We start from the raw sequence: 27975 nt of genomic DNA, 5'->3' as shown, positions 1-27975 counted from the left end.
TTCTTAACTGAAGAAACAGGTTTGTTGATGGCTACAGTCGCCTATAGTCTTCTCCCTGTACCCCGTGATGGGAACAGCAGCATCATGCTGCCACCTGTCTCCTCTACCTTCCTACTGCATCCGCCCGATGCTTATACAACTCTCTCCCCGGGACTGGCGCCTGTAGTTCGGCTTGGCATCGGAATGTCCTCCCTTCTATCTGTCTCTCTCTCACCCCTCCACTGTCCACACCCCCCCTCCTCCCCCGCAGATGATGGTAGCGTCCGGGACAGAGCATCATGGCGATAGACGGTGAGTACCAGCTCCCGCGCTCAGGTGTCCTACTACGGGACTCCGGGTAAACTTTCTTTGGACCGGAGAGGGCCGTTTAAGCTGCAATGTGTTGACCCGAAATCACGTGTGCTGGTGTAGAGGGGAGTGTTTTCGGTAGTCGCATCACGGACATGTCACTGCAGTCCTCCGCGGGACAGCAGCAGCAGCGGCTCGGACTCGGACTGGTGCAGGACTCTTAAATACGGACACCGTGATGAAGCCAGGTGTGCTAAACGGCTAGCTGCAGCGTTTACTCGATTAGCGCCACACTAGCATGTCTATATATACATTAGGTCGCGTTTATCGTGAAGTCACTGCATGTGTTTTTGGGAAGATTGTCGAGCTAATCCAAAAGTGCCGTCCTAATTGTATCCTGTTTGCGTGCATCGGTGACGCTTTCCATGCACGCCTAGCTTGTAAGCAAATGTCCGCTTATATGTCCGCGGCATGGCTGTTATTACGGCTGTTATGACAGTGAAAGAGATACAGAAACCAGGCAGGCGCGTGCAGTGACAGTGTCTCCGTCCCGCGCGCTGCACTCTCTCCGCTGTCACGTGCGTGTGTGCGTGTCGCGTGTGGTGCTGATGAGAGTAGCGTCAGAGTGCCAAGCTTTATGACGGAGTATGTAAACACTGAAGGGTCCGCTTTTATAATAATAATTGGTTTTATATAGCGTTTTAGCGTTTTCCTGGACACTCAAAGACGCTTTATTGCATTATTCATTCACTCCATACTCGGTGGTGGTGGTAAGCTACTATTGTAGCCACAGCTGCCCTGGGCTGGGGTAGATTAAACCAGTACTCAAAACCCACCGCTTCAAACTGGCTTTTTCTTGAACTGCCTGTTTTTTTTGTCTTCTACTGTCAGGCACCTTTGAGTGTCCAAAAAGCGCTATAAGTCTGATGCATTATTATTGTCTGATTGATGGGAGCAAGTCTGTGCCAGTCTGTGCCATCGGCCCCTCCGACCACCACCACCCACTCACTCACACACTACATTCACCCAGGCTGTTTGGGAACACCAGGAATGGTGTTCCCAAACGGTCTTCCATCCAAGTACCGACAAGGCCCTTCCTGCTTAGCTTCAAGATCTGACCGGATCAGATAGAGCAAAGGCGGTATGGCCATAAATACATTATTTGATATACTGTACCTTATACCATTCAGCTCAATGAAATTGCCCTTGGTTAAATGAAATAAACCTGAAGGGACCATGAAACAGGCCGAGCATTCACATGAAAGCTGAGGTACCTGACTTTTTGTTGTTTTAGAATAAATGTATTTTTGCTATCACATCTTGTTGCATTGTCTTCACCAAACATTTTACTGAGCAATGGAGGATTGAAGTAGAATCTAAATTAGTGTAATTTGCTTTGGGGGTGGTCCCCTCTGCTTTACTTTGCCATGAAACGTGCATATAACAAATAATAATAATAATAATAATAATAATATGATCAATTGCTTGATCAGTTTGGGTGTGCAGGAAGTATTGGGAGAGCTAGAAACAAGTTTAAGCCACAACTAAAAAGGAAGAAACCTCCGCAGACACGAGGAGAACATGCAAACTCCACACAGAAAGGCCTCGTCCAGGTGGGAATTGAACCCGGGACCGTCTAGTTGTGAAGCTAGCCACTGCGCTACCGTGCCGCCCAATAACCGCCAATAACTGACCTCCATCTGGGACCGCGTCGGCGTAAATCATCCAGGGAGAGGTCGAACAGTTGGAGCAGCATTTGCTGCTGATTGAATCAAGAACACAGCAAATCCATTCAGTGTTAGTTTCGAGAAGCGTCATGTGTGTGTGTGTGTGTTATGTGTTGCATCATACCTCGTCCTTTTTTGTAATGGCCGCGTTGTGAAATAGTGTGTTTTTCAGCAGCAGCAGTGACTGGGGCGGCTCATGTAGAAACAAGGATGGGGACAATTTCCGGTGAGATGCCGGAAGTCGCGAAACCAGTGGTTTCCAGTGGTTTCCAGGGCGAGTTTTCGTTTCACATAGGGGGTTATTTCAACATTTTAAGTGTGTTTGGAACATGCTCCTGGACTAAAGCTGAGCTAAAACTGTGAGATGTTGTGTAATATTGACCTGCTCAAACAGTGCAGTGATCACACTGTACAGACCCATCCGCTGTCTGAATATAGTGCAATTTATATTTCTTTTTGAAAGAACTTTTAAAAAGACAAATCCAACTATTTTCATGATGGTTTTTGATTAAAACTATTGACCTAATTGAACTACAGACATGGCGTGTTTCTGCGTAAATGCGGCGCATGCAATGAGGCTTCATAAACAGACAGTAGATCAGTTTTAATCCAAAAACATCTGAGTCACGTCCCCAGTTTTTAACACAGTGTATTTCCCCCTTTAACATCAATGACAGCTTGGAGTCCTGTGGTATTTGTGGATGAGGTTTTTTCTGATGGTAAAGCAGACTATTCTTCTTGGCATAAAGCCTCCAGTTCCTGTAAGTTCCAGGGCTGTCTTGCATGAACTGCACGTTTGAGATCTCCCCTCAGTGGTTCAATGATATTGAGGTCAGGAGATGGACACTAAGGGGACCTTCACTTTATTCTGCTGGAGCCAGTGGCATCAGTGAAACACCTCCACCAGTAGATATGGTGCACTTTTTTGTTGTCAACTAGGCCAATGATGGTCTACTTTTGAGCACAACTGTTTACCATCCTGAAACAACACGCCCATGGGTCAGAAAACCCTTCAGTGGTGCCATTTTCAGTCATCAGTCAGTTTATTTTGAGCTGCTAATTGCGGCCCCTAGTTTAGTTATAGCTGTGACAGCTCGTGTCCCACATAGTTTATGTTTGTAAAACTCATAAAAAGTGGATTAGAGTGAACAGTCATGCAACATGCAAACAAACAACGGTCTGGTCATACTGGAAATCCTTCCCATCCTTTAATGCTCACGGGGTGCAGGTATAAGGTGGATAAAGTGTGGAGAAGGTCATTAATAAAGGCGAGCACGAGTAAATTCAATCAACTGAATATGTGGAATTTTAAATATTCCGCTTTGGTTTAGGGATAAGACATTTAATCCAAATTGACACACGTATTCCCTTTCTGATAGAAGCATCAGTGAGCGGCTGACATGACACAGTGCAGTGTGAATACTGATGTGTAAGTGAACGAGGCAGTATAAATCACAGCGCGCCGTGGACCGCTAATCCTTCTGTTACTGCACAGCTTTAATAAGGCTGTAATTGCTTTTCCAATATAATGACCAATGTCTGTCTCCTCAGGAAAGCTCCGCCGCTGTTTAGAACCGCACATTTATGACTTCACAGCAGCACAAGGATACTGTTACATCTCCTCTCCAATGTCGCTCAAATGCAAGTTGTCTAAAGTTAAATCGGTGGAATCCAAACGACAAAAGCAGAAGTAAACATGAATACGCGCTACTCGTTTTGAGATGCCAAATGGTGTATTTGTTCTTTAACACATTGCTCAATGAGTTGTTAAAATTTTGTAAAGTGACTGAGATGTGAAATGAATACAAGCAACCGCACTGTAGCCTGAAAGAAGGCTTTAGTCTATTGAGTGCCCTGAGGAAACCCAGTCAGACATGAGGAGACCTTGAAAGCTTCTCAAAGAAAGCATGCACACCGCCCGGGAATACAACCTGCTATTTGCTTGCAGTGAAGAGAGATTTATGCCACAGTTTGACAAATTTGCCGCTTATGTACGGTGAATCTAAAACATCATTCGGAGGTCTCATCAGTGGAGGTTTTCGCCCTCTCCAGCCCCTTGGCTTTAACCCCCGTCTGGTACTGTTGCTCGTCTGTCCCAGCCCCTAATGAAAACATGTCACTTTGATTTTGCACATCAACAGTTTCATCATGAGCGGCTGCTTCTTGTTAATTTGAGATCACAAACATCTGTCAACTCATCCAACCTGCAGGGGACACGCCATATGGCAATGAGCAATAGTGAAGCAGACGATATCCCGCTTTTCAGACAAATTAAACAATTACCAACACGAACACTGGTTGTTTTATTAAGGGACCAGTCACAGCAGATCAATAATTAACAAAGCCTGGAAGGTGTCACGTGGTGCTAATGCGGCGGCGCTGATCATGTGTCAGGAAAAATATCAACTGTGTAACTAACTTGTGTTTGTTTTCTTTCCAGGTGGGGGGCGGAGCTGTGGTGCCCATGAGCTCATCTGCGCACGAAGAGGTAACGTTCCACACCGCCTTATCTAGAACATAATTATTCTCGATGTGCGGGCACGGAGACGGGCCTGGTAATGGTCACAGGTCACTCTGCTGTTGGCTTTGGCAGAAGATGGCGCTCTTTCTCGGTCCTCTGTGCGATTCTGGTGTTGTTCTTTTTCACTTGTTCATACTTGCATGAACCCAAATGTTTGTTTTGATGCGGCGGATCATGTGTTTCTCTGGTTAGCTTGTCAATCACAGTCTGCGTCCGAAACCATCAAGTTATAGCCTCTAAGCATAAATACTAACAACTAATCCTTAACCTTTCATGGGGTCGACTGTTGGATCTCTATGCTAGTTAGTGAACTAGAGCTTCAGAGCTATTTTGCACAATCCGACCGTCCTTACCGAAGGGGAAGGGGAAGTGACATCACCAACAGCTGTTTTTCTTCTTCTTTAAAGTTATTGGTGGAGTGCAGGCCAAACAAAAGTGCATGTCGCTCCCTACTGTATAGTGTCAACAACATAGTGTCCAAACAATGACATTTAAGGAGAGAAAAATATCCAAATAAGCCATAAATTTCACTTTAGTGTTATTAAAGCTACAGTAGCAAATGATCCATGTGGCTTAAGTTTCTTCTAAATGAAAACAAAAGCATTTAATCCGTTTACGGAGGCGGCTCTTTAACACACTGACATGTGACTGAGCTGTGGTGAAGACAATATGTACAGTGCCTCTCAAAAGTATTCATACACCTTGGACTTTTGCACATTTTGTCATGTTTACAACCCTGAACATAAAGATTTTATTTTGACTTTTTTACTGAACGTTCACACACAAGTAACAGACAACTGTGAAGTGAAAGCTAAATAATACATGATTCTGTTATTTTTCAAAAAATAGAAAAGTGAAAAGTGGGGCGTGCATAAGTATTCATACAGCATTTTCTGAGTGCATTAAATTGCCTTTATAACATAGGCCCTCAGAGCTGTGGTCGGAGTGTATTAGTCACTAAACAACATCATGAAGGCCAAGGAGCACCAGGGATAAAGGGTCAGGGATAAAGCTGTGGAGAAGTTTAAAGCAGCGTTAAGTTATACAAAGATTTCCCAAGATTTAAACATCTCCCGGAGCACTGTTCAATCCATCATTCAGAAATGGAAAGAGTATAGCACCACTATGAACTTACCAAGACACGGTCTTTCACCTAAAATATTAGATCGAACAAGGAGAGCACTGGTCAGAAATACATCCAAGAGCCCCAAGATAACTCTGGAGGAGCTGTGAAGTCCTGCCACTGAGCTGGAGGAATCTGTACATGGGACAACTATAAGTCATATCTACACAAATCTGGCCTTCATGGACGAGTGGCAAGAAGAACATTATTGAAAGGAGGCCATAAGAAATCCCGTTTGAAATTTGCTAGAAGTCATATGGAGGACACAGCTCCATGTGGAAGAAGGAGCTTTGGTCAGATGAGACAAAAATTTAACTTTTTGGCCCAAATGCAAAACGTTTTGTATGGAGCAAACCTAACACTGCTCATCGTCATGTATCATGTATCATTTTGCTTTCACTTCACAGTTGTCTGTTACTTGTGTGTGAACGTTCAGTAAAAAAAAAAAAAAAAAAAATCTTTATGTTAAGGGTTGTAAACATGACAAAATGTGCAAAAGTTCAAGGTGTATGAATACTTTCGAGAGGCACTGTATTTTGCCACTTTTGTAAAGTTTGGCTTGTGCAGAAGCTTATATTTTTTTAATTATTAAATGTGCTCCTGTCAATCAACAGTGGTTGCGCATGAATCACTCCAGGGTGGGGACGTGGGGGGTGGGGGGATTTGGCGCAGTGGCTTATGGGATGGCACAGAGCTCCTAATCATCAGTTAGTTAGCACCAGAGGTCCCTATGCTAAAGTGGCTATGATAGTTAGCATTGAGACTCCTTTTCCTAAATACTTCCTAACTGACAGACCAATTCGAAAGCATCTTGTCATGGCGGACGCTGACGCACATCCGGTTTGGCGCAAGACCTCTTACCAATCTGCTCGTTTCAGAAGGAGCCACAGTTTTTCAAACAGGAAGCTCACAATATCTTCTATTCATTATGATGGACCTGCAAATACCTGTACCTACATTTTTACACACAGCTTTTTATGTGCATGCAGTATTTAACTCAAAGTTAAAACCAAAATGTTGACATTTAACAACTGAATATTGTATTCCTACATCAGCAACTAAATCAAGTCCAAACTATAGCTGGGACGGTGTTAGAAAGGGGAGTTGCGCGTCTTCAAATGTTCCGAGTGTGAAAAAATGTAAAGGGTAGCACATCAATGTAGTTCATATATTCAGACAGAGATACTCACATAGTTCTTTATTTGTAAAGTCCCTGTCATGTTGTGCTCAAAATCTTCAGTTTTCCTCTTGTAGCTTCAGAAGCTGCTCGTACCTTCAGCAGCTCTGAAAGACATGGGAGACAACAGCTGACATTCTCACAAAGTTTTCAGATTTCAGTATTATGGATTTATTACGCCCTCAATCACGTAAACAGAGCACAGACGGCGTTAGCATAGCCTCCCCCAGCGTAGGTATAGCTCCAAAGTGAAATGAAGCTAGTTTCTACCAAGTAAGTAATATCACTACGCCTATTAGCCTACTATATTTGAAGGCGTAGTAATATCACTATGCCTACACTACTATATTGCAAGATGTAGTTCCCCTTTTTATCCGTTTAGAAAATCGACATGTTTAATTTTGTGTAACTACGGTACGGTACTTGGATCGTGTAAAGGCTCATGTAACCATATTTAAAGACAGCTACATGTCAACCCGTGTAAGCTATATAAAAACGGTGGCCTATTCCTAGGCCTACGCCTACATTGGTTACGAACAACCTGCTGAACGATCATTCAGGTTAAGGTTTTTCAACATGGCAATAATGACCAGAGATGAATCATAAGCAAAGTCCATTAAATCGACGCCGCTGGACATTTCTTGATTTAGACGGCCGACAGTTTCATGAATAACCAATTCACTTTCTGGGTTCAAACTCTTATTCAATCAAACAGATTTTCCTCAAATTTCTCGAAGCTTCTCTGTAGATTCGCCTGTGTAGCGAGTTGAAAAGCTTTCTGTCTGTGTATGAATTATGGATGACCAGATCAAGTGTCCCTGTCGTGCAAAGGGAACCAGCTGCGCTCTCATCATTCATTTAGAGAGGGGCTTTTGTTTCGTATGAGCGCACCAACTGTAAGCAACATTTCACAACTGTCCAGGCATTTTTGTAAACAAGTGCGGACAAAATCTGCTGCAAGATAAACGCCATGAAGAGTGGAAGTCCAATTACACATCCCTGCGAAGAGTCAAGGAGTCTGTTGTGATGTTCGGAGTCGGTTTGGACAGCAATCAACACATTCTAATTGACCACTTTAACCGAGCACATTTTCTACCCAAATCCAAAATGTCTTGGAAAAAACTGTCAACAAAAATGAGGCAAAAACGAGGATGAAAACGCAACAAAAGAGAGACAAAAATGTGACAAAAAAAGCGATGAAAAAGTGACAAAAATGTGTGACGAAAACAATAATGCAAACAAAAATGCCACAGTGGCTTCTCTCCGGCCCGTGCTAACCAGACGGATCAGGTGAGACGGATCCGGTAACCTAAAGTAGCTGCATTATTGATATGCTATTGACATTTACAGGGCAGGGCTGTGCGTGAACTGCTCTCCCCCCACCCCCCAAAACTGATACAGTAGGTCACAAGTGGCTTATTTGGATGGCTCCAGCTTGTAGAGGTCACTTTAGCTCACGCAACTTTTGTGTAGTTCAGGGGGAAATGCAGCACTGTGTGGGATACACTGGATTCTCCTGTCGTCGACCAGTGTGGGCTTCTTAAGTTTGAGCTCGGATGTGCATCGAGTGGAGGTAAGCCCCGTCCTGCTTGTGGAATTGAGGAATGCAATGAATGATTTTTGTAAAGATAAAAAGGATAGGCTCAGAAGCAACAGGAAACAATATATTTACCATTACTGGGCGGTAAGCAGTTTGAAGGTGTCAGTCACGTTAGAATGCTGCTATTGAGACCATTTACTTGATGGAAGAAAAGTTTGTTTTACTCCGTCTGTCTGTCTCCAAACTTGCTCCTAATTTTCTCGGCTCTTCAATTTATACTGTAAATGCATTATTTACGACATTTCCACCATTTCCACCATTTGAACATTTGTGAAAAAAGTTATTTGAAGACCTATAATAATTATATAATCAGAATATCCAATTTTAACATATTAGTAGCATTAAGCCATCAAACGTAGCAAATTATGAACGATCCAGACATTTTCAGCTGTTAACCCACTGAGCACATTTGGATGAGGTCAAAGCCTAGTTAGAAAAAAAATATGAATGAATGTTAGGAATTAGTGTATAAAAAAGGCATCTGAACCAAATGTTGAATCAAAAAACGCAGGTTCAATTCCAAAGCAATGGAACGAACTGTCACAGTGACAGGAATTTGTTTATGCAATGCACTTCAGAAAGAAGTAAAAGAGTCAGGAACTCAAGAAACCCATTTAAGCTACAATGTCAAAAAAGTATGAAAATGAGATTTGGACATAAATAATGTCTGATATTTGATTCGAACAAACATGAAAATGATAGTTTTGTATTTGTATATTGTAAATACTGGACAGAATATGCACACAAATAAATGTAAAACTGTAAATATTTAGAAAGTGGGACATGAACAAAATAACAGTCTGACGTTAAGTGATTGTAAAGTAACAAAGACTGATCTCCTCGTCTGCCCCTTTTCAGTCACACTGTGGGTTGAGAGGTTGTATTATAAAAGTCCATAATAATATTGTAAAGTTATTGATATTTCATTTTATAAGGCTAGGAGTATTTTAACAATACTTGTTTTGTGATGCCAATACCTGAACAAATTCAATTAAGATATTCACATTAATAACACCTTTTTTTGTACACTTTTGCATGTTGGTTTTGTTTGCCATGTTGTTGTTAGCGCCATGCTTATGAACGCTAGTAGACTATGCTACAACTTATCGGAGTTTATCCAATACACAAAGATGGTCTACTCAAGCAGTAGATAAGCTAAAGTCTCCACTGTCAGTGTTTATGCTGCTGTATAGCTGAGTGTAGCATTAGCATTAGCATTAGCTGCGATCTCCATGCAGACACCAGCCAAAGCAGCTGTAGTGCACATGTAAATTATATCACATGTACAGCGGTATAAAAATAACACCATGAACCTGCACGTTACGATACGGCCCAGCCCTAGTTACCACAATAAATCATGTTTGGCTACAGAACAGTGTCGTTTCTCAGTCATCCAGGAGTTGATTAAGACTTTAAAAAAAAAGGTAAATCAAAAAAACTGGACTTACTTTCATAAAGAGCTGACAGTTTCGCTGTCAGCCATGTCTGGGGCCCCCACCAGTGACATCATCTGCCATCACTGGGTATACACTGGGTATTCACTGGGTATTTACCCGTTTCATCATGTTTCAGTCATGTTTGGCTACCTGGCTGTGCAATTAATCAAAATTAAATTACAATTTCTATTATTACACTAAACGATTACAAAAATAGCATAATCGAGAAAAAAGGTTTATTAAAGATGCCCTCCCGCTTGTGAAGCGCAGATGGTCCCTTGTTTGTGTGAGCGTGTCTGATCCATTGAACTACCAGTCCTGAGTGATGAACTGTTTTATTTGTCGTAGTAAAAATCGTAAAACAATTTCTCTAAGTAGCACATGAGATAACACCACTGATAAGTGCTCACCTTTTGTTGAAAGGAGAAAAGAGGCTGAGAAGACGCTCGTATCCTTTGCCCGGGTGCTGGTTGTGAAGAAAAGTCTAAAACTCTCCACAGGAGCAGATCTCACTGACGGAGCTCAGAGTAAACTTGCATCATTTCATGCCGCTGGGATGGTTGTTTTTGTTCCCTTTGCATTTCACGTGCTAATGGCAAATGCTTTTTTGTAAAAACATTAGTGCTGTGTGATGATGTCATCAGGCTCGGTTTCTTTGGGCGGGTTTGACATAGATCATTCATTTAGAAACGTAAGCATATTTAATATAATTTGTACTTTTTTTATTTGTCCAAAGAAAATATTATGCATTTTTTAATTTTGATTAGTATATAAATAAAATAATAGTTCAATAATTGTGATTTCTATTATGACTCAAATAATCGTGATTATTTTTTCTGCAATTGAGCAGCCCTATTACCTGTAGTCAAGCCAAAGCAGCAACATCCAGATGAGCTGGTGATGCCTCGCTCCTGGTAAAGTTACGAGTCAGGTCTGAGGAAAGTTTTTCACCTATAAAAACACCCATATCCTGCATTTTGCAAAGTCTCCATTAATCCTTTTTCCACTGTGGCTCTTCAAAACACTATCCACTATCTTCTCTATACAGTACTCTTGCAAATGTTTACGCTCTGTTTAGCGAGGAGGCCTATAGTGTGTTCTGCAGTTCGGAGTAACTTGTTAGTCGGAGTACAAACGCGTTCCTATGGGCCCTTGTTAAAAATAGCACATCGTATCAGCAGAGCAGGGCTGCACAGTTCCACAGTATGGGTGGCCTACATACACGGCTCAAGACGACATCCAGCAGCCCTTTGAAGTGGAAAAGTACTATAGCTTAGGCTCCCTCCACTAAACAGGGATTTATTCTGGAAAGAGAGAGAGAGAGAGAGAGAGAGAGAGAGAGAGAGAGAGAGAGAGTGAGGGAGAGAGAGATGGCTGAAATGCCCGAAGATTGGAGAAAGTGAAGTTTGCAAAGTCTTTTGTTAAGTGTCAACAGGAATTATTTCAAAATCTCGACCTGTTGTAGCCAAGAGTGGACATTATGCAACACTAGGTCTGGGCATCTTTAAATTTATCTTACTTATCTAGAACCGTAAAAGATGCTTGTGTAATCTCTCTCGAAAACATTGAAATAATCCATAATGTGTCGCAATAAAGGTATAATGAAATAGATAAACATTATTTTCCTTGTCATATGATTGTCCCATAGTTGTGTCCTTTAAGCTGCCATTATACGTGTGCCTCACTCATGCTCTGTCTGTGTCTATGTGTGTGTGTCCCTCTCTGTCCTTCTCTGTCCCTCTCTGTCCCCAGTGTCCCCCGAGCTGCTGGGCGTCCTGTCCTCCATCGCTGCCTTCATGGCCCTCATGGCTCTGTTCTTTCTGTACCTCAGCAACAAACTGTCAGTGGAGAGTGCCAGCGGCCTGACGCCTCACATACACGACTGTGAAAGCATACCGCAACCAGGTACTGAGAGTAAAGCGGAGTAAAGCAGGCACCACCCCATCTTTGAACAACATGATGCAAACGCTACGGGAGGGGTAATAGAGTTACATTAGTCAAAACAATAGAAAACATCCAAAGCTGTGGAACAATTACAAAATAGTTGTTTTTTCCAAAGCTGCCAAACCTTTCTGTCTTGACAGTCACAGTTTATATTACAGTTTTAATTCACAATTACAAAGACATTTTGGGCAAAATTATTTAATCATCCACATGAACCTGGTGTTTTGGGGGTCTGTAAACCAACATTTTCTAAACTAGGTCCAAATCCATGAAGCTGTTTCACTTTTACACCATGATACAGTGTACTTTCCACTGCAGTCCACTTGTTCTAGTCTTGTTCTATTGTCTTTGGTACCACCACAGCGCCTCACACAGGCCTGGCAGATGTATTGCGGAGTATAACAAACGTGAGTCAATCCATGTGGACCCACACATTACTGAGCTCCGTGTTTACAGAGAAAGTTTATGAGATCATAAGCATTTTGTCTTCATGCTGAGATAGCCTAAAGATGTCTTTTTTGTTGGATTTGTTTTGTTTCACGATCGACGTAAACAAATCCAAACTTGATTTTGTAAACTAAAATGGATTATGGGGTTTTGAATATTTTTTTAAAAATATAAAAAAGAAATATGGGTCAATTGTAGCAATATTTGGATTTTATTCTTAGGTTCTTTTTATGAAAAAATTCCAACCCTTAAATTTCAAATTAACCGAAAAATATGAGCAGCAATTATAACAGGGAGCTACTGGTATTCAGCAAACAGACGGAGCACATGGAGGCTGGCAGTTGAATAAGCTTAAAAAGATAAGGTCCAGGCACTCATCATTTGCAAAAACAGAACAAGGTTTTATTTCAGGGAAACATTAAAAATATTAATGTTTTTCTTTCTAGTTCTGAAGAAAGAAAAGTCTTAACCCTTAGCAGCAAGCTGAGATTCAAAAACTTTTTGCCTTTCAGTCCACCACTGAATACATTTGATTAAAACGCAAACTCCCTTCACAGTAGCCCCGAAGCTACAGTACTTGTTAAATTATGTATTTTTGGAAACGGGCTTCAATCAAAGCTTTATTGACCGTTTAAACAATGTGCGATCGTCAGCCAGGTGCATTTGAGGGACTCACAAAAAAAAAAAAACTGCTTTAGTTTAGTCAGAATTTGCCTGAGCACAAAAAAGAATTGCTCATTCTCCCATGAAAAGATGAATCACAGCCAACGCGGTGTGAGTGCGAGGTTTAACAATGTAAAAGTCGATAACCATAGAAAACAACATAATGTGTGGCAAATTACAGTTACAATGAAATTTGGGGCTTGGCGAACAAAGCCAAGCCACCTTTCAGAAAGTTGGAATAGTGTATGTTTTATAGATTTAGTTTGAAGTCATTTAAGGTTTTCTTTCCATACACATTCATAAAGTTGTTGCATCGCCGAATTTGTGCCATTCCCAGGCTTGATAAATGAAGTGGGAAGCGTTTGCAAATCACTGCAGACTCACAGGCAGGTGATGTATTGTTTATTGAATCCAAGTGCAGTTTGTTACATTGGCTCATTGTTTTTCCCTATAATTTCACAGAAAACGTAATGAGCCGCAAATTGGCCGGGGTCCGCCTGCAGTCTGACTCCCTTATCCATTTTACCCAGGCTCTTTGAAATTGCTTTAATGCTTGAAATAGTTTTATTAACTCACATTGATGGTTTGTTGAGGTACTGCCTGATGAGCACTCAAACACTTTCCTGTCTCTAACATGAGCAATTGCAAAGCGCCATCTTCATAATTCAGTGGTCAAACAAAACATTGATAAATAAATGTGTCATTTGTTTGAACTTGGTGGACCTTAACTTTTTATAGCAGTGTATTTTTCTCATACCTTTCAAGACAAAAATGTAATTGACTATTTGACAAGCATGTTGTTTTTTTCTTTCATTTAAAGAGGGGGTATTTGGCCTTTTGGTAATACGTTTTAAACACATCTTGATCACTACACTACCTCGCTGAGCTGCGCCATAAAGGCTAATACTACAGAGTATTCTTCTGAGGGATGTCTACTGTAAAACCTTAAAGGAACAGGCCCCCGTTTTTACATACTGAGATACAGTATGTTCTTACCTGAGCTTAAACGAGTTGATTAAAGATAAAGCTAAACCTTTATTGATCTCACAAAGGAGAAATTCACTTGTTACAGTCGGCGTTCGAGAAGATCACGTTACGTACCTGTCTAGTCTTTGCGTGTGCCCGTGGAAGAGCGTGGTCGCTTCCAACTTCACCCCTGTTTGGAGCTATAGGAATACATTGGGAGAGGCCAAACGCTAACAACATCTTTGGTCGTTTTGCATGACTGAGGGCATGCACAAAGACCAGACAGGTATGTATCAACTCGTCTAAGCTCAGGCAAGAACATATCTCAGTATGTAAAAATATTGTGGCCTGTTCTTTTAAGATTTCATGACACAAAGCATGTTTCCACTGGCAGGCCTTACCCAACGCAGTGCCTGGTCTACCCGGTTAGGCAAGCGTTTGGACTAATCCGGGCTGACCAGGCATATGTTTTGGGACCAATCTTGGACCGTGGCCAAAGCGAGCTGAACTGATACTAACGTGACTTGAACAGACTGCTGGCCTCGGACTGGCCACAGGAGAGAGGACCACCCTCACTAACTGCTAGGATATACGGGATATAATTCTTCACAACATCCTACTGCTATTGAAACATTTAATTTAGCCGCTGTTAGCACAACTTTAGCTGCTGTTAGCACAACATTAGCACTTAGCTTACCTTCATAGTTCATCTTTCACTGCTTTGGGCTCCCCTAGCAATTCCACCAAAACCCCACCAAAAGGCAGCCTTTGTCTGGCTCACAAACATTTTCTGTTATTCCTTCAGTAATGTGTATTCCAGTGTGTCCGGGTAGCACTGCCCACAATGACTGCGGCCCTTTTGCTATGGAAATGCTACACGTTGAAAACTGTATGGTGTATGTATATCAGGTATCAGGTGTCAGGTATATGCGTACTACATGGAAACAAGGCTTTTGGGTTAGGAACAGGGATATGCTTAGCCAACTCATAGATCTATCCAAAATCACTGCAGACAGACTCTTCTGGAAACGAGGGTTTAGTTTTGCAAGAAATCAGAAAGGTCTCCTGAGTTCCTTAAGAAACGTAAAGAAGTTGGACAGTTTCTTCTCTGATTATATTATTATTTGTTGTATTTTTGTTGTCTACATATTGACCAACTAATCGGTATTTTGCACATACAGTTCTCAGGTCAGAGCCTTGACGACCTCATGTAGCTTTCATCCCCCATCTGCGCAAAACAAACATGGCCTTCTTCAAGACCTTCCAAAACAACCTCCCGACCGTCAACATCTCCTCCATTTTGGATACGGTCAGCAGCCGCGTGGACGACATAGCCAACAGCGTTAGCGATGCCACATACGCCGTCAGCGACCAGCTCACCGAAGGCGTCACCACGATTGTCAAAAAAGTCCAAACCGAAGAAGAAGGCGACGGCGCCGGAGGTAGCACGGGGCAGGAGACCAGCGCGTCTGGCGAGGGGAAAGCGAGAAGCAAAAGCATTTGGCAAATCACCCGAGACAACGAACCGGAAACACAAGCTAGCGACAGCGCGGAGAACGACTACGCCCCGAGCCAGCTGGAGTGGGAATGGAGAGATGGGGGCTGGCGGGTCAAAAGAACAGCAGAAGAGTTAGCGGAGGAAGAGAAGAAAAAGCAGGAACAGCGAGACATAGAGGACAAGAGGGAGCAGAGGAGGAAAGAGCGTCAAGCTAAGCGAATGGAAGCCCAGAAGATGAAGCAGGAAGAGGAAGGAACCCAAGAGGTGGACGCGGAAGAGACGGAGAGCTTGCTGCAAGACGAAAAGGTGTCCGAAACGCAACCGCAAAGCGATCGCGAACTGGAGCCAGAAGACGAGAGCGAGAGGAAGCTGTCGAAAGGGGACGAAGACGAGGCCAAAGAGAGCCAGGATGAAGAGGAGGAAGAAGAGGTGGCGAAGACAAAGAAGAAGAAGAAAAAGCCGGAAAAGAAAACTAAGGAACCCAAAGAGGAGGTTAAGAAGGAAAGACAGAAGAGCAAGAAGAGCAAGAAGGGAAGAAAGAAAAAAGGCAAAGGTTAGAGATGAGTGTGTTGCTGTGATGTTTTGTGGATTTGCAAACTTCTCACCGCTCATGGACTCTTTTTGCACAGTGCCGTTACTATTTACTTTGGACACAGCTGAACTAGTAGAGATTTCTTCAAGCTTTCCCTTTCACGTGCTGCAGTGTGTCGTTTCCTTGCATGCTGATGGGAGTGGCTTGACCTTTTGTGAAACTGTTACATTGAGCTGTAGTTGTGTTTCCCATCCAGAGGGAGCAGTGTCAGACAGCGAGGAGGAGGAGGGGGAAGAGAGGAGTCCCGAGCCCATGGCCCAGCAGCGAGCATCGGCCTGGGGCAGCAAACAGGAGCAGGAGGGCTACAGCAGCGAGGCGTCCACCGAGCACGGTGAGAGATCGGCTACTGGAAAGAAATGAAAGACGAAATGATTAAGTAACTGTTTTTTTCTTTAGATTTATGGTAGTATTTTCAAGGGATATTTCAATTGTTTTTTTTTTAAGATTGGTGTGTAAGTAACTTGGGCTGGGTACTGTTCAATTTTTTTTCGATATTAAAATGTTTGTCATCAAGAACCAGAAAACAGGACAATAATGTGTGGAAGATCTGCAGATTTACAATATCAGGTTCATCTCCAATGTCAAGAAATGTGTGAAAAATGGGGAATAATTTGGGAAAGAATGTGGGAGAAATTGTGGCAAAAAAAAAGGGGGGGGGGATTCTGAACCAAAAAAATTGGGGGAAAATATGGGGAGAAAATAGGGAAAATATTAGTCATAAAACATTTAACAAAAAAATGGGGGAAAAAATCATTTATTTGAGTGGAACCCACCAAGTGACTTCCTTTAATGCTGTCCCTGGACCAACAGCCTTTTTTTATTTTGATACTTTTATTATATTGATACCAGCAGCACCTAAACCTTTATTTTGATATCGTGCCTTAATCGTTTAATGATAATGTATGACACAAACGTCTACCATCAGCACTGCCAAAATGAGTTCATCATTGTTATTGAACTATGGAGCTATTTTGGTTGCGAAAAGATTTGTGCATATTTGTTAATAGATTAGTCTGTAATGAGAAGTGTAATCAGATGTCTGCATGCGTATTAATATTGGTGCATGTGCATTCAAACGTCTGCGTGTGTAACGACACCTCTGTATAATGTTCCCTATTATTAAGTTCATCAATGTGAACTCTTTTGACCAACTTTTACTCCATTTGTGGGTTTGTTTACTGAATAGCCCGGAGCCTCCAAGACAAAACTTTAGGCAAACAAACTTAGTTATGCTTATAAATCTGCAAAACATTTAAATACTGAAGAGCATTGTGTGCAAAACTTCGACGTTCTAATTACACATGCACAAAATGAATTATGGATGAACACAACTGATTACAGATGCCCAAAAGTGATTCACTCTCTTCTTAATCTATGCGTAAAACGTTTTGCTACAATAATAGCTCCATATTGAGCTTGCTAATCAAGGACCAAAGACATTATCATGACAAAGTGGATAAAGTTATTGTTTAGGCTGGTGCGTGAGAGATTTCACTTGTATGTGTAGTAACCCTAGCCCTGACTGCCCTATCGTGTGTCTCCTCATGTTCCTGCCCTTGACCCAAGCAGCCGCCATCCAGAGGATACAGAAGGATGCCTCTCTGAACGAGCTCCAGCCCCCGCCCTATCCCGAGGAGAGAAAGACCTCGGCCTCGTCGCGCTCACACAGAGGGGGGAGGAAGGCCTCTCCCGCCCAGCGCTGTGCCAGTCCCCGGGGCTCCAGCGAGGCCAGCGAGGAGGAGGAGGAGCCCGACTCTGAGAGCTACCTCCATAAGGGCTGTGACGAGGACATACCCAGTGACAGCACTGCCGTCCTGGGACAAGAGGTGAGGTCAAATATCCAGAGGGACTTGACTTAGTGAGGTTATCATTCATTTATTTAGAACAAGTCAAAATATGTTTATATTACAGTGCTTTTCTGAACAATAATGCAGTGACCTTTTTTTCTTTTTACAATGACATTAATGTTTTTGTAGCCGAGGTTTTAGCTTTAGCTTTTGGACACACAGGTAAGTTCCACTGACAAAGGGCACAAGTTAACCATTAGTTAAATAGGATTTATTCATTTGAGTTCATTTAGAGTTAATCAGTATTCACCTTATTCCGGAGGCTCGCGTGGGCGCCGCCATTAATTGTGCCCGCCCCTTTTCTCCTGTCTGTTAACATGGGACTGGAGAAGTCCACATAAAATCAGTTACTACACGAAAACAAAGACGTTTTTCGGCCGCACAGAGAAACGCTGCAGTGTTGACATGTTGGTGCAAATGAACATTGGCCATTTTACACAAATCAATCGACTAAACATCAGATTTGAGCGGAGAATATTTTCCCTCGTTCTCCGTTTAAATGAACAGGCTTCGCGCTCGACCAGAAGTGTGTGTACAACGGAAGTGCAGAGACACCGCAAAAAGTGGCAAAAGTGGGCGGGGCGGAATAAGGTGAATACCTTTGGACAGAAAGTCCTCCAACACGTCCCCGCCGACCATTGGACAAACCCAGACAGAGTTTTAGCAAAAAGACAAGACCGCGATGGGCCGCCCTGGTGCTACTGCCGTGGGGCATATACAATGAATAGTTACAAATATATTCAGTTAAGTGGCGTAAGTTGGGAAACATACCGGTTCGAACCACCTTTCGTACGCTGTACTAAGGGAAGATGCTCATCCACAGGACCATCTGGAACCGCAAACCCAATCTACTGCCATGCTACATGACGTGCTCAATTCAGTTCAGGTTTATTTGTATAGTAGCACATTTATAAACGACTTGAGTTAGCGCACATGCTACTTCCTCATGTAATACGGTAAACACTGGCCTGGTTTTACTAATGTATGACCTTGGTAAGTTTACTGTCAAAATGCAGCTGAAGTTACAGGGTCTGTTTCAGGGTCATGTCAGGTATAAGTAATACTTAGCACTGGGGTGACAAGCAAAGAATGGAACGAAAGGGAATACTGACCTACTCCACACCTGTCTGAGGTAAACGGAACAAATCACTCTAAATAAAACAGCTTTATTCAGCTTTTAGCCTTGCTATATCATCGTTCCTTCGTCAAAAACATACCCAGAGTAGTATTTTTGCTTCATTCATTCTTTGGAGTTATTCTGTTTACATTTTGGGCTCTATTTATAAACAAAGTTTCTGCCGCTCCTTTCACAGCCCATCACTCCACCTGTCACTGTACAAACTGCAGTTATAACAGCGCCCTTGATTTATCAGGCTCCTGTTGGCAAAAAATGGTCCCCTGTATCTTGTTTTCTATCATATAAAAAGACAACATTGCACTTTCAAATAGTGTGACCTTATTTTTATATGAAAACATAAAATTACAATAAATAATACATTTTTCCTCATATTTATATCAGTAATGTTCAGCAAAAGTTTCAAATTGATGTCTCATTGAAATGTACAATGTTGTGAACGTGAAAGAGAAATGGATACAGACAGCATTGTGTCATACGAGGGGGCGTGGCCTAGCCGAGGGGTAGGAAAGCTTTTTATGGGAAATCACAATTATGAATGTTTGTCTCATTTTTACATGAGAAAATTGAGCAGATTGTCCAGCAGAGGTGAAAACTGGCAATAGAAGCTGGCTGTTAGCATTTAGCATGAGGCTAACGTATGGAAAATTAGCATTTTCTGATATTTATGGACTGTTGAACCACTTTGCTCCTCTTCGTGTCAATGCATTTTTTTGGGGGGAGAAATATCTACCATAGTCCATAATTCAGCATTTAAAATGGTGATGTCGTAGCCATTGTTTCCCCCCTTTGGCAGCCTTAAACTTGACCATTTGTGGCATTCCCAGAGGTGTCGTCTGTATCTCTGGTTTATAAGCCATAATTATGCACGATACATCACTTTAAAGGTGATAGGGAGAAGAAAAAAGGCATATCCCAATTTAAAGGTCCTATATCATGCAAAATGGACTTTTTGGAACTTTTAACCATGTTGTAATACTATTTCCTTATCAAAAACTTTATTCAACCTTCCCGAAGAAGAGGCCACTCGCCAGAAGTTGGAATTTCTTTCCGTATTTTGAAAAATACCCCCAGAAAATGCTTATATTTCTTACAAAAATGAGTACAGTGGTAGAGGTACAATATATAATATAAATGCCTTTACTTTACTTTGGAATGGCTAAAATAGCAGGATACAGATCCTTTAAGTAATCACACGATGACTGTAGCCCTATTTACGTTGCAAATTGAACTTGTCCATGCTATTGACCTCTCCTCCATTCGCCTCTCTCCCTCTGATGTCCCAGGACGGCTCAGCCCCTCCCCTGCCCTCCGCCTATGAGCCTGAACCCATGGCCAAATACGGCACCCTGGACGTGGCCTTCGAGTACGACTCGGGCGAGCAGTGGCTGGCTGTCACCGTCACCGCGGCCACCGATATCCCAGCACTTAAGCAGACCGGCAACATCTCCTGGCAGGTCGGAACATCAGGATTAATCAATATGTCACATGACCTTTTCCTGTTACGGACGCCGTTTGAGGACACTGGAGCTTTAATGATACCGGTGCCTAAACAAGACTTACTTTGGGACATGATTCTCTAGAACCATAAAACAGAAAGATAACATTGTTCATAAAATATAATCTGTATTTATTTTTTATCATCAATTTGAGTTTAAACAACCAAATAACTTTCTTTACTGCAGTAATCTATGAATCTTGCCCAGTGGCTATACTTAACTTCTGAAAAGCTCCTATGTGTCCAGGAAATGCTTTACTCACCTCTCAATCTCTTGTTGCGCGTAATCCTTTCATTGCGGAGGAAAAACTCTCACCAGTCTTTTTGTTTATTTATTTTTCCCTTTTATTGAAACAACTGCGGAGAAGGGGAGGGGCTTATAGGCTATATTTTAGACCATAATACCCGCTCGATAAGACTGTTTTAGAAAAGTGGGGGGAAAAAGCATTTTGAATGTTCATATCTCGATATCGATACGATAACGATATATCTTTCAGCCCTATATCTAACCCAAAAGTAGGTAGTTTTCAAGGGTAGTGTAGAATAAAGTGTTACCAAAAATGCAAATTACGGTAGTTCATTTGTGCTGATATATTAGAGAATACAAAAACAGTTTTTGTGGATCAATTACAGAGATATTGAGCATAAACTAGGTCAAAACATCCAAAACATAAAATAAACTGTATCTTTACTTCCTGTGAATGCGACCCAGAAGTGATTTTCGATGTACTATATTGTTAACTGTGTCAGTAATAGTGTTTTTGTGAGAAATACCATGTGGGTCAGTGTGAGTATAAGTCAATAATGGATCATGTCAATAAGGCGTGATTGTAAAATTGCTATTTGCAGGTCCATCTCGTCCTGCTGCCCACTAAGAAGCAGCGGGCCAAGACGGGCGTGCAGAAAGGCCCCTGCCCGGTGTTCACGGAGACCTTTAAGTTCTCCCGGGTGGAGCAGGACGCTCTGGGCAACTACGCGGTCCGGTTCAGGCTCTACAGCGTCAGGAGGATGAAGAAGGAGAAGGTGCTGGGGGAGAAGGTCTTCTACCTCACCAAGCTCAACCTCCAGGGCAAGATGGCTCTGCCCGTCACGCTGGAGCCAGGGTCCGAGGCTACGGTGAGTCTAGTCTATGTCTGCAGACGCTTTGGAGCTATCGTCGCAAATGACTCTTTATAGCCAACTTTGATTTTATGTGTTTATGTGTGTATTATGTTTTTGTTGTAGAACTTATTTGAAAAGAAACTATGTAGATTTCTTGTTATAAGCATCATTAGCCTCCTAGCATTGAGATTCACAGACTTATGTCATATATTAAGCTGCTCGGGAAAATGGAAGAAAACACTTTGGAGCCCTCATGATAATGACTTAGACAGAAGGTGACGTTTTAGTTGAGACAAGCCCTCTAATTGGCTGAGGACATAGCCAATGGTACAATGATACATAAAGATGCAAATGAGTTTAGAGCAAGGGTGGGTAAAGCCTGGTACAGGTGTAACTTTTGTCACAAAGAGCAGAGACATACTTTATATACTTTTAACTATTTAAATGATTGAAAATAAATAGTTTGTCAGAGTCATGTGGCGCTCTTATAAGCCCACAGAGAGTCAAAGGCTTGAAATGCACCAGAATACAGCAGTTTACATGGGTTTCAGTGGAAACTTTCACCACTCACAGATGCATAAAATAACGCCTAGACTGCAATAAAATACATTCATCTGCACTGTAGGGCTGGGATAAAATATCATTTTCAAATATACTGTATCCCAATACTTTTTCCAGCGATACCAAGTATCGATATAGATACTTTATCGATAATTTTATGAAATATGTTTAGTCAAAAGGATGAACTAATCAAAATAGTCCTAGTTAAAGCAGTACTAAGTAACTTGTTTACCTTAATAAATCCTTTCCGTAGTCCCTCTGGGGGTAATACAAGTGTTAATGTGATGATTGGAGGGTCTTTCATCTCCCCCTGGTGTCTCTGGCCAGAAAACCACAAGTGCAACTTCGCTGCATCCGGGTAGGAGCCAATACACACTATTGGAATCACGAAGAAGAAGCTAACAGGCTAACGGGCAAAGCTAACTGCGGGCTAGCACCACTTAAACAGTATTTACAGCCAAGTTTGAGTGAAAAAAATGATTTCCATTGTGTTTAATTGGATGTACAATATCCCTCTGTCCCTTTGTCTTTTCTGTCAGCGTAGTATTTACTCTCACGGACAATTAATGAGTAAAAAAACGCAACATGCTAAGACACCTGCAGTGGTGGCAAGGCAAGGCAAGGCAACTTTATTTATACCGCGCATTTCGTACACAAGGCAACTCAATGGTGCTTATGGCCTCTGGGGGAACGAGTTACTTAATACTGCTTTAATGCATAAAGCTGCATTTTTTGCACTTCCAGTTACAATGTTCGTATGCTATTTCTCAAAGTTTTGTTTTCTGGAAGTATTTTATAAAGTGAGAAGCTTAGTTTTGCTTTTGGTTGAAAAAGGGCTGCTAAGTGTTTAGAGGTATTTTTATGTTGCACTTTATTTTTTCAGGAACAGTTATACAGCACACTTTTGGACATGACTGTTTTCTTTTACACATTTTAAAGTAAATATTACAGCTAGGACGATCCATTTTTTTGATAATATACCAAATGCCATTTGACATTTATTGAAATGTTAAGATTGAAAAGTGCATTAACACAAGTGCTGTGATGATAAAATGCCTTCAAACACAAGTATTGAAAGTATTGCAATACTTGACAAAGTATAAATACTTGGTACTGCAGCAAAGAGTATTGCGATCCATATCCACTCCGATATTTTGTCCCAGTCCAAGTAAATATATTACTTGTCACAATTACTGTATCTCAATACGTATCGGATCGGCCCCTGAGTATCGGATTGTGACAAAAGTGTATCGTCCCAGCCCTACTGCACTGAGCTACACTTAAATAAACTTACACCAAAATGATGATATTGGAGCTGTAATAAATGTTAAATTAGTATATCTGTTTACTGGTCTCTCCTAAACCTATGCAATAAAGTTAAAGAGTGATTTAGAGAGTGTAATGAGGCTGACAATATGTGCACTACTATATTCAAAACCCACATTTCTGTTCTTTGGCATTTGACCAAAGCATAGTCAACACAGTCATATGCACTTGATAAAAGTCCCGTCTTGTCTCAGGGCTGTGGCTCGGTGGTGAGCGTGTCCCGCAGCGGGGGGGCCCTGTCCTACCGCTCCACAGAAGACACCTCCCTCCCCGAGATCCTCCTGGGGCTCATCTACAACTCCACCACGGGACGCCTGTCCGCGGAGGTCATCCAGGGCAGCCACTTCAGGAGCGCCGCCACGGACAAGCCCATCGGTGAGAGCAGGCACACCGAGTGAAGGCTTTTGGCCGCGACTGGAGGGGTACAGGCTGGGTCAGTTACCGGTCTTACCAATGAGCTTAGTCACATCTTAATCTTAATCATGTGTGTTTTCAAAAAGAACAGATAAAATAACTGTATGACTATGGATGTTGCACATTTTGAATTTCCCAAAACATCCATCGTGAAAGGCTCAAACTAATATGCCTCAAGTCCACTGGTAGTGCTGCAGGGTTGCTGTGAGTGGGCGGGGTTTACCTTCACCGACAACAACAAACACCTTTTCGATTTTCTTTTTTATTAATTTGTATATAAAACAACACAACGACAAAGGAAAATATGAGGTATGCTGCTACAGAAGTTACAAATACTCCTTAATAATCCTTCTTTAAGGCAAAATATTTGATTACTTTGTTGTGTAGCTTCGTTTTGATTGGCTTAAATGAGGCGCGCTCGGTCCAGGCAGCACAAACAGGAGCTGTAATATCAGTCTTTTGACTACGCAAACAATGCAAACTATGAAGACAAGCCTATTCTGGACGAACCCAACCTTCTACCACTCTTCGTCCACTCCCCCCTCTGTGTCATATCCCTGGTTGTACAATTTTCCAGCAATTGTTTTGACGAAAGTATTTTTTACAAGACTGTTTAAATCACGGGCATTACTTAATTAAGGCGAGACACAGCAGGTGATAACACTGATCTTAGTTTTAATGTAAAAAGTAAAAAAAAAAAAAAAGATTCACCCTTTGCAATGCTTCTTTTACGGCGTTTTGTCGCGAGCGAGCCGGAGATATCCCAGAAACACATTGCGCCACACTGTCGTTCTTCAGCGCTTATTCATTCACAAATATTGTAACGGGACAGGCGACCGGGATGACGCCGTAATCCAAATATGGTCATTAGGGTGGTTCAACTATCACCAAATTTTGCCTTGTTCCAGTTGGTATTGTCTGTACCAAAAATAGAGTCAATAGCTGCACGTTTAGGGCTAGCACACTTTTTCATAATGTTGACATTAACGTTAGGCCTGTTGTGCTAAGTACTATAGAAAACCTTTCGCTTCATAAGTAAAATGCCTATAACTATAACATTTTTAAACTCGATACATACTGCGAACACTATCACAGCACTGAGCTCAGTCTGTGATGTCTCCCTGTGTGCCAAACCAGAGCCACAAAAAGAAGCTCAAAAGACTTGATGCAAAGTCTTTCTTCCAGAAGAGCACCATTATAGTGTGAACCACCCTAATGGTCATTTCCTTTCTAGGAGAAGTCAGCGGCTGAAATGGGAGAAATATACTCAACTTTAGGGCTGTTTTCTCCAAATGAGGTTTTCATTCCACTCTTGCAAGAACATCTTCATTTTAGTAGCTCCTACGGACTCCACACTTTACACTCTAGTGCTTTACAATATCTTTAACATCTGCCTCCTGCCTGAGTTATTGAGCTTTGCGGATTCATTTCACTTCGAAAAAGTGAAACCGTTTACCTGCAGCGTCTCGCCTTAATCACTGATTCAAACGCGATGATGCTTCAAAAACAATTGCTAGTGACAATTCTGTTTGTGCGGATGTCGATTGTCACCCTCTAACCCTGTCTCTGCTCTCCTGCGTGTTTGTCGTGTGTCGTGTTTGTTGCAGACGGTCTGTTTTGTTGTGTCAAACATTGTGTTGGTGGACAGCTGTATATCATGAGAGGTAAGGCTCACATGTTTATTAAGCATGTCCTGTAGTAACTGCTCATCTACCACACGGCTGCAGAACAGTGTCACAGCTGACAAGCTAACCACTTTATCCACTTTAACCACTTTAACCACTTTAACCACTTTAACCACTTTAACCACTTTAACCACTTTAACCACTCCACTCAGTGCACAAAGGCATTAGAATGAACAGGAGTGTCTTTCAGTTACAGACTTTTCAGAATTTTAAACCACAACATCTCGTATTTTGTTCAGCCCAGTCTGGGAAACATATTTGAACCATATTTTTCATGAATTTTATAAAGTTTGCTCAGAACAACCGCTCCTGTATCTGTCCCTCAAAGCTACTGTCACAATATCTGTAGATTTCACTTTTTCACGTTTTCAGACCTTTTTAATTATTTAATCATGTGGCAGTTTGATACTCAAATTATATGTATTCCTTTTAGTCAAATGAATCATTTCAAACATGTTCAGACCCTGTTCAAGTTTACCTGGTGGAGGCAGATTTTATTTATCTTAAAAAGACAATTTTAGGCCAAAGTAAAACATCAGTTTCTCCAAATGGCAGTGTTGTTCATCATGTACGGCCTAAATAGGTGTTGTGCTAAGCAGGGCCGGCCCTGGGCATAGGCGATCCAGGCGGCCGCCAAAATTGTGCTTTAATTTTGAACCCCCTGAGGTAGGTCCATGCTCCCATGGCCCATGGTCTTTTGTGTTGGAAATTAGAAATTTAAAGCTTTCAAACGACCCTTCCCTGGTCCTCTGTTCAGATTTTCTTGTTATGAATTGATTATCACAATAAAATGTAAAAATATAATCATAATACAGTAAAATAAAACTAGGCTTTTCCATATCCAAAGTGTGTCCAAAAGGATTTGGATAGAAAAGCACAGCGGAAAAAAAAAAAAAACTTATTGAATGCTAGTTGAGTCAAGAAAATTCTCTTTCCTCTTTTTGAAATGTTTGTAAATCTTCAGAATGTAAATATGTGCTGATTATCTAGCTCCTACATCAGCCTGGGTGGAACTTTGTTAAGAATAGAGAAACATAAGAATTAAGGCGAGACTTGAAAATGTTTTTTTTTACACAGCAGTGAATGTTGGGATTTTTGACTTGTTTTTCCCTTAACATTTTAGTTTAGCCAATATTTTTGTTGTTGTGAAAACTATCGGTAAAGTTTCAATTCGATATTTCCCATATTCACCTGCAGAGTCTCGCCTTAACACACTTACAACATAATTACAAAAGAACAATAATAAACCCAGGGGAAGGAAGATGTCCTGCACTTTCCAATCCGACCACTTGATGTCGCTCTCCCCCCACCCTCTCCTCTTCACAGACACCTACGTGAAGCTGGTCATGCTGGACTCCAAGGGCAAAGAGATGTCCAAATGCAAGACGGCCGTGTGCAGGGGACATCCCAACCCCACCTACAAGGAGACCTTCGTGTTCCAGGTAGCGCTCTTCCAGCTGTCCGAGGTCTCCCTGGTGCTGTCCGTCTTCTGCCGGAGGAGCACCATGCGCCCCCGGGAGCGGCTGGGCTGGGTGTCCCTGGGCCTGAACAGCACCAGCGAGGAGCAGCTCAGCCACTGGAGCGAAATGAAGGAGGCGGAGGGCCAGCAGATCTGCCACTGGCATACCCTCACAGACACATAGTCAGAGGGGGTTGAAGAAAAGAAAAGATAAAGGGCGCCCCCTAGGTGGCTGCGCGGAGAAGCGGATTGAAAATGTGTGGTGCTACTGCGGCTGAAGTATTGTGCTCAATGTAAAAGCCGTCAAAAGCCACGGAAACGACTGGACAAACATGTGGGTGAATTGATAAATGTGCATCAGGTCAACATGTCTAATCCTGTAGAAAGTTACTCTGCACAACAGACCAAAGCTCAAGATTCAGAGATGGTGCCGTGAGTGACCTCTGGCCTGAGGACGGGTCCAATGCAGAGGGTCAAACGCTGCCGTAGTGCGGTCTCGCAAACTCCAAAGTCCGTCATAGAACTGCGGACTCCCCGAAGTCTGTCAGAACACCAGATCAGCTTGGACGGCTTAAGTGCGATACCACCATTATTATTATTATTATTATTAAGAATCGATATAGCTTTTTGCAAACCTGCCGATTTACAGAAGAGATGCTTATTTATGCACAATCTTTCCCACTTTTCTGGCTCCGTCTTCTGTTTGCCCAGAAAAAGCGATGGTCCGTAGCACAGCTGGTGACGCGCACACCAGGCACCTCTGCTCTGAGGGCAGCGCGCTCTACATAAAAACCCTGCGCGCGCTTTTTTTATGAACCTGTGCTTCCCTTTTGACTGTGAACCACTTTGCTCATTTCTTCAGTTCGCCATGAGATGTAGCCGCCATGCCGTTAACGCAGACGCTCCACAGACCACGGGCTTTATTTTGTGAGTGTGCAACTTCGAGCAGAACTTTGCACTGTTTGTT

The 27975-nt window shown here is 42.2% G+C and overlaps 2 protein-coding genes across 2 annotated transcripts; both read left to right on the top strand.

The window, feature by feature from the left end:
- Positions 1-176: 176 nt before the first annotated feature.
- Positions 177-15212, top strand: LOC306975348 (synaptotagmin-14-like). The gene is made up of 4 exons (XM_079572868.1): positions 177-291; positions 4456-4503; positions 11625-11777; positions 15074-15212. Exons 1-4 carry the CDS (start codon positions 279-281, stop codon positions 15091-15093), a joined length of 234 nt encoding a protein of 77 aa, XP_079428994.1. The 5' UTR covers positions 177-278; the 3' UTR covers positions 15094-15212.
- On the top strand, positions 14986-27490 carry LOC306975229 (synaptotagmin-14-like). Its single transcript, XM_079572712.1, has 8 exons — positions 14986-15943; positions 16179-16313; positions 17552-17808; positions 20251-20421; positions 21312-21578; positions 23645-23825; positions 25472-25528; positions 26876-27490. The coding sequence occupies exons 1-8, from the start codon at positions 15136-15138 to the stop codon at positions 27190-27192; spliced, it is 2193 nt and encodes a 730-aa protein (XP_079428838.1). The 5' UTR covers positions 14986-15135; the 3' UTR covers positions 27193-27490.
- The last annotated feature ends 485 nt before the right edge of the window (positions 27491-27975 follow it).

This window comes from Gobius niger (assembly GCF_951799975.1).
Source record: "Gobius niger genome assembly, chromosome: 15".
Classification (NCBI taxonomy): domain Eukaryota; kingdom Metazoa; phylum Chordata; class Actinopteri; order Gobiiformes; family Gobiidae; genus Gobius; species Gobius niger.
Note: the sequence above shows the minus strand (reverse complement) of the source record. Positions and strands in the feature narration are given on the sequence as shown.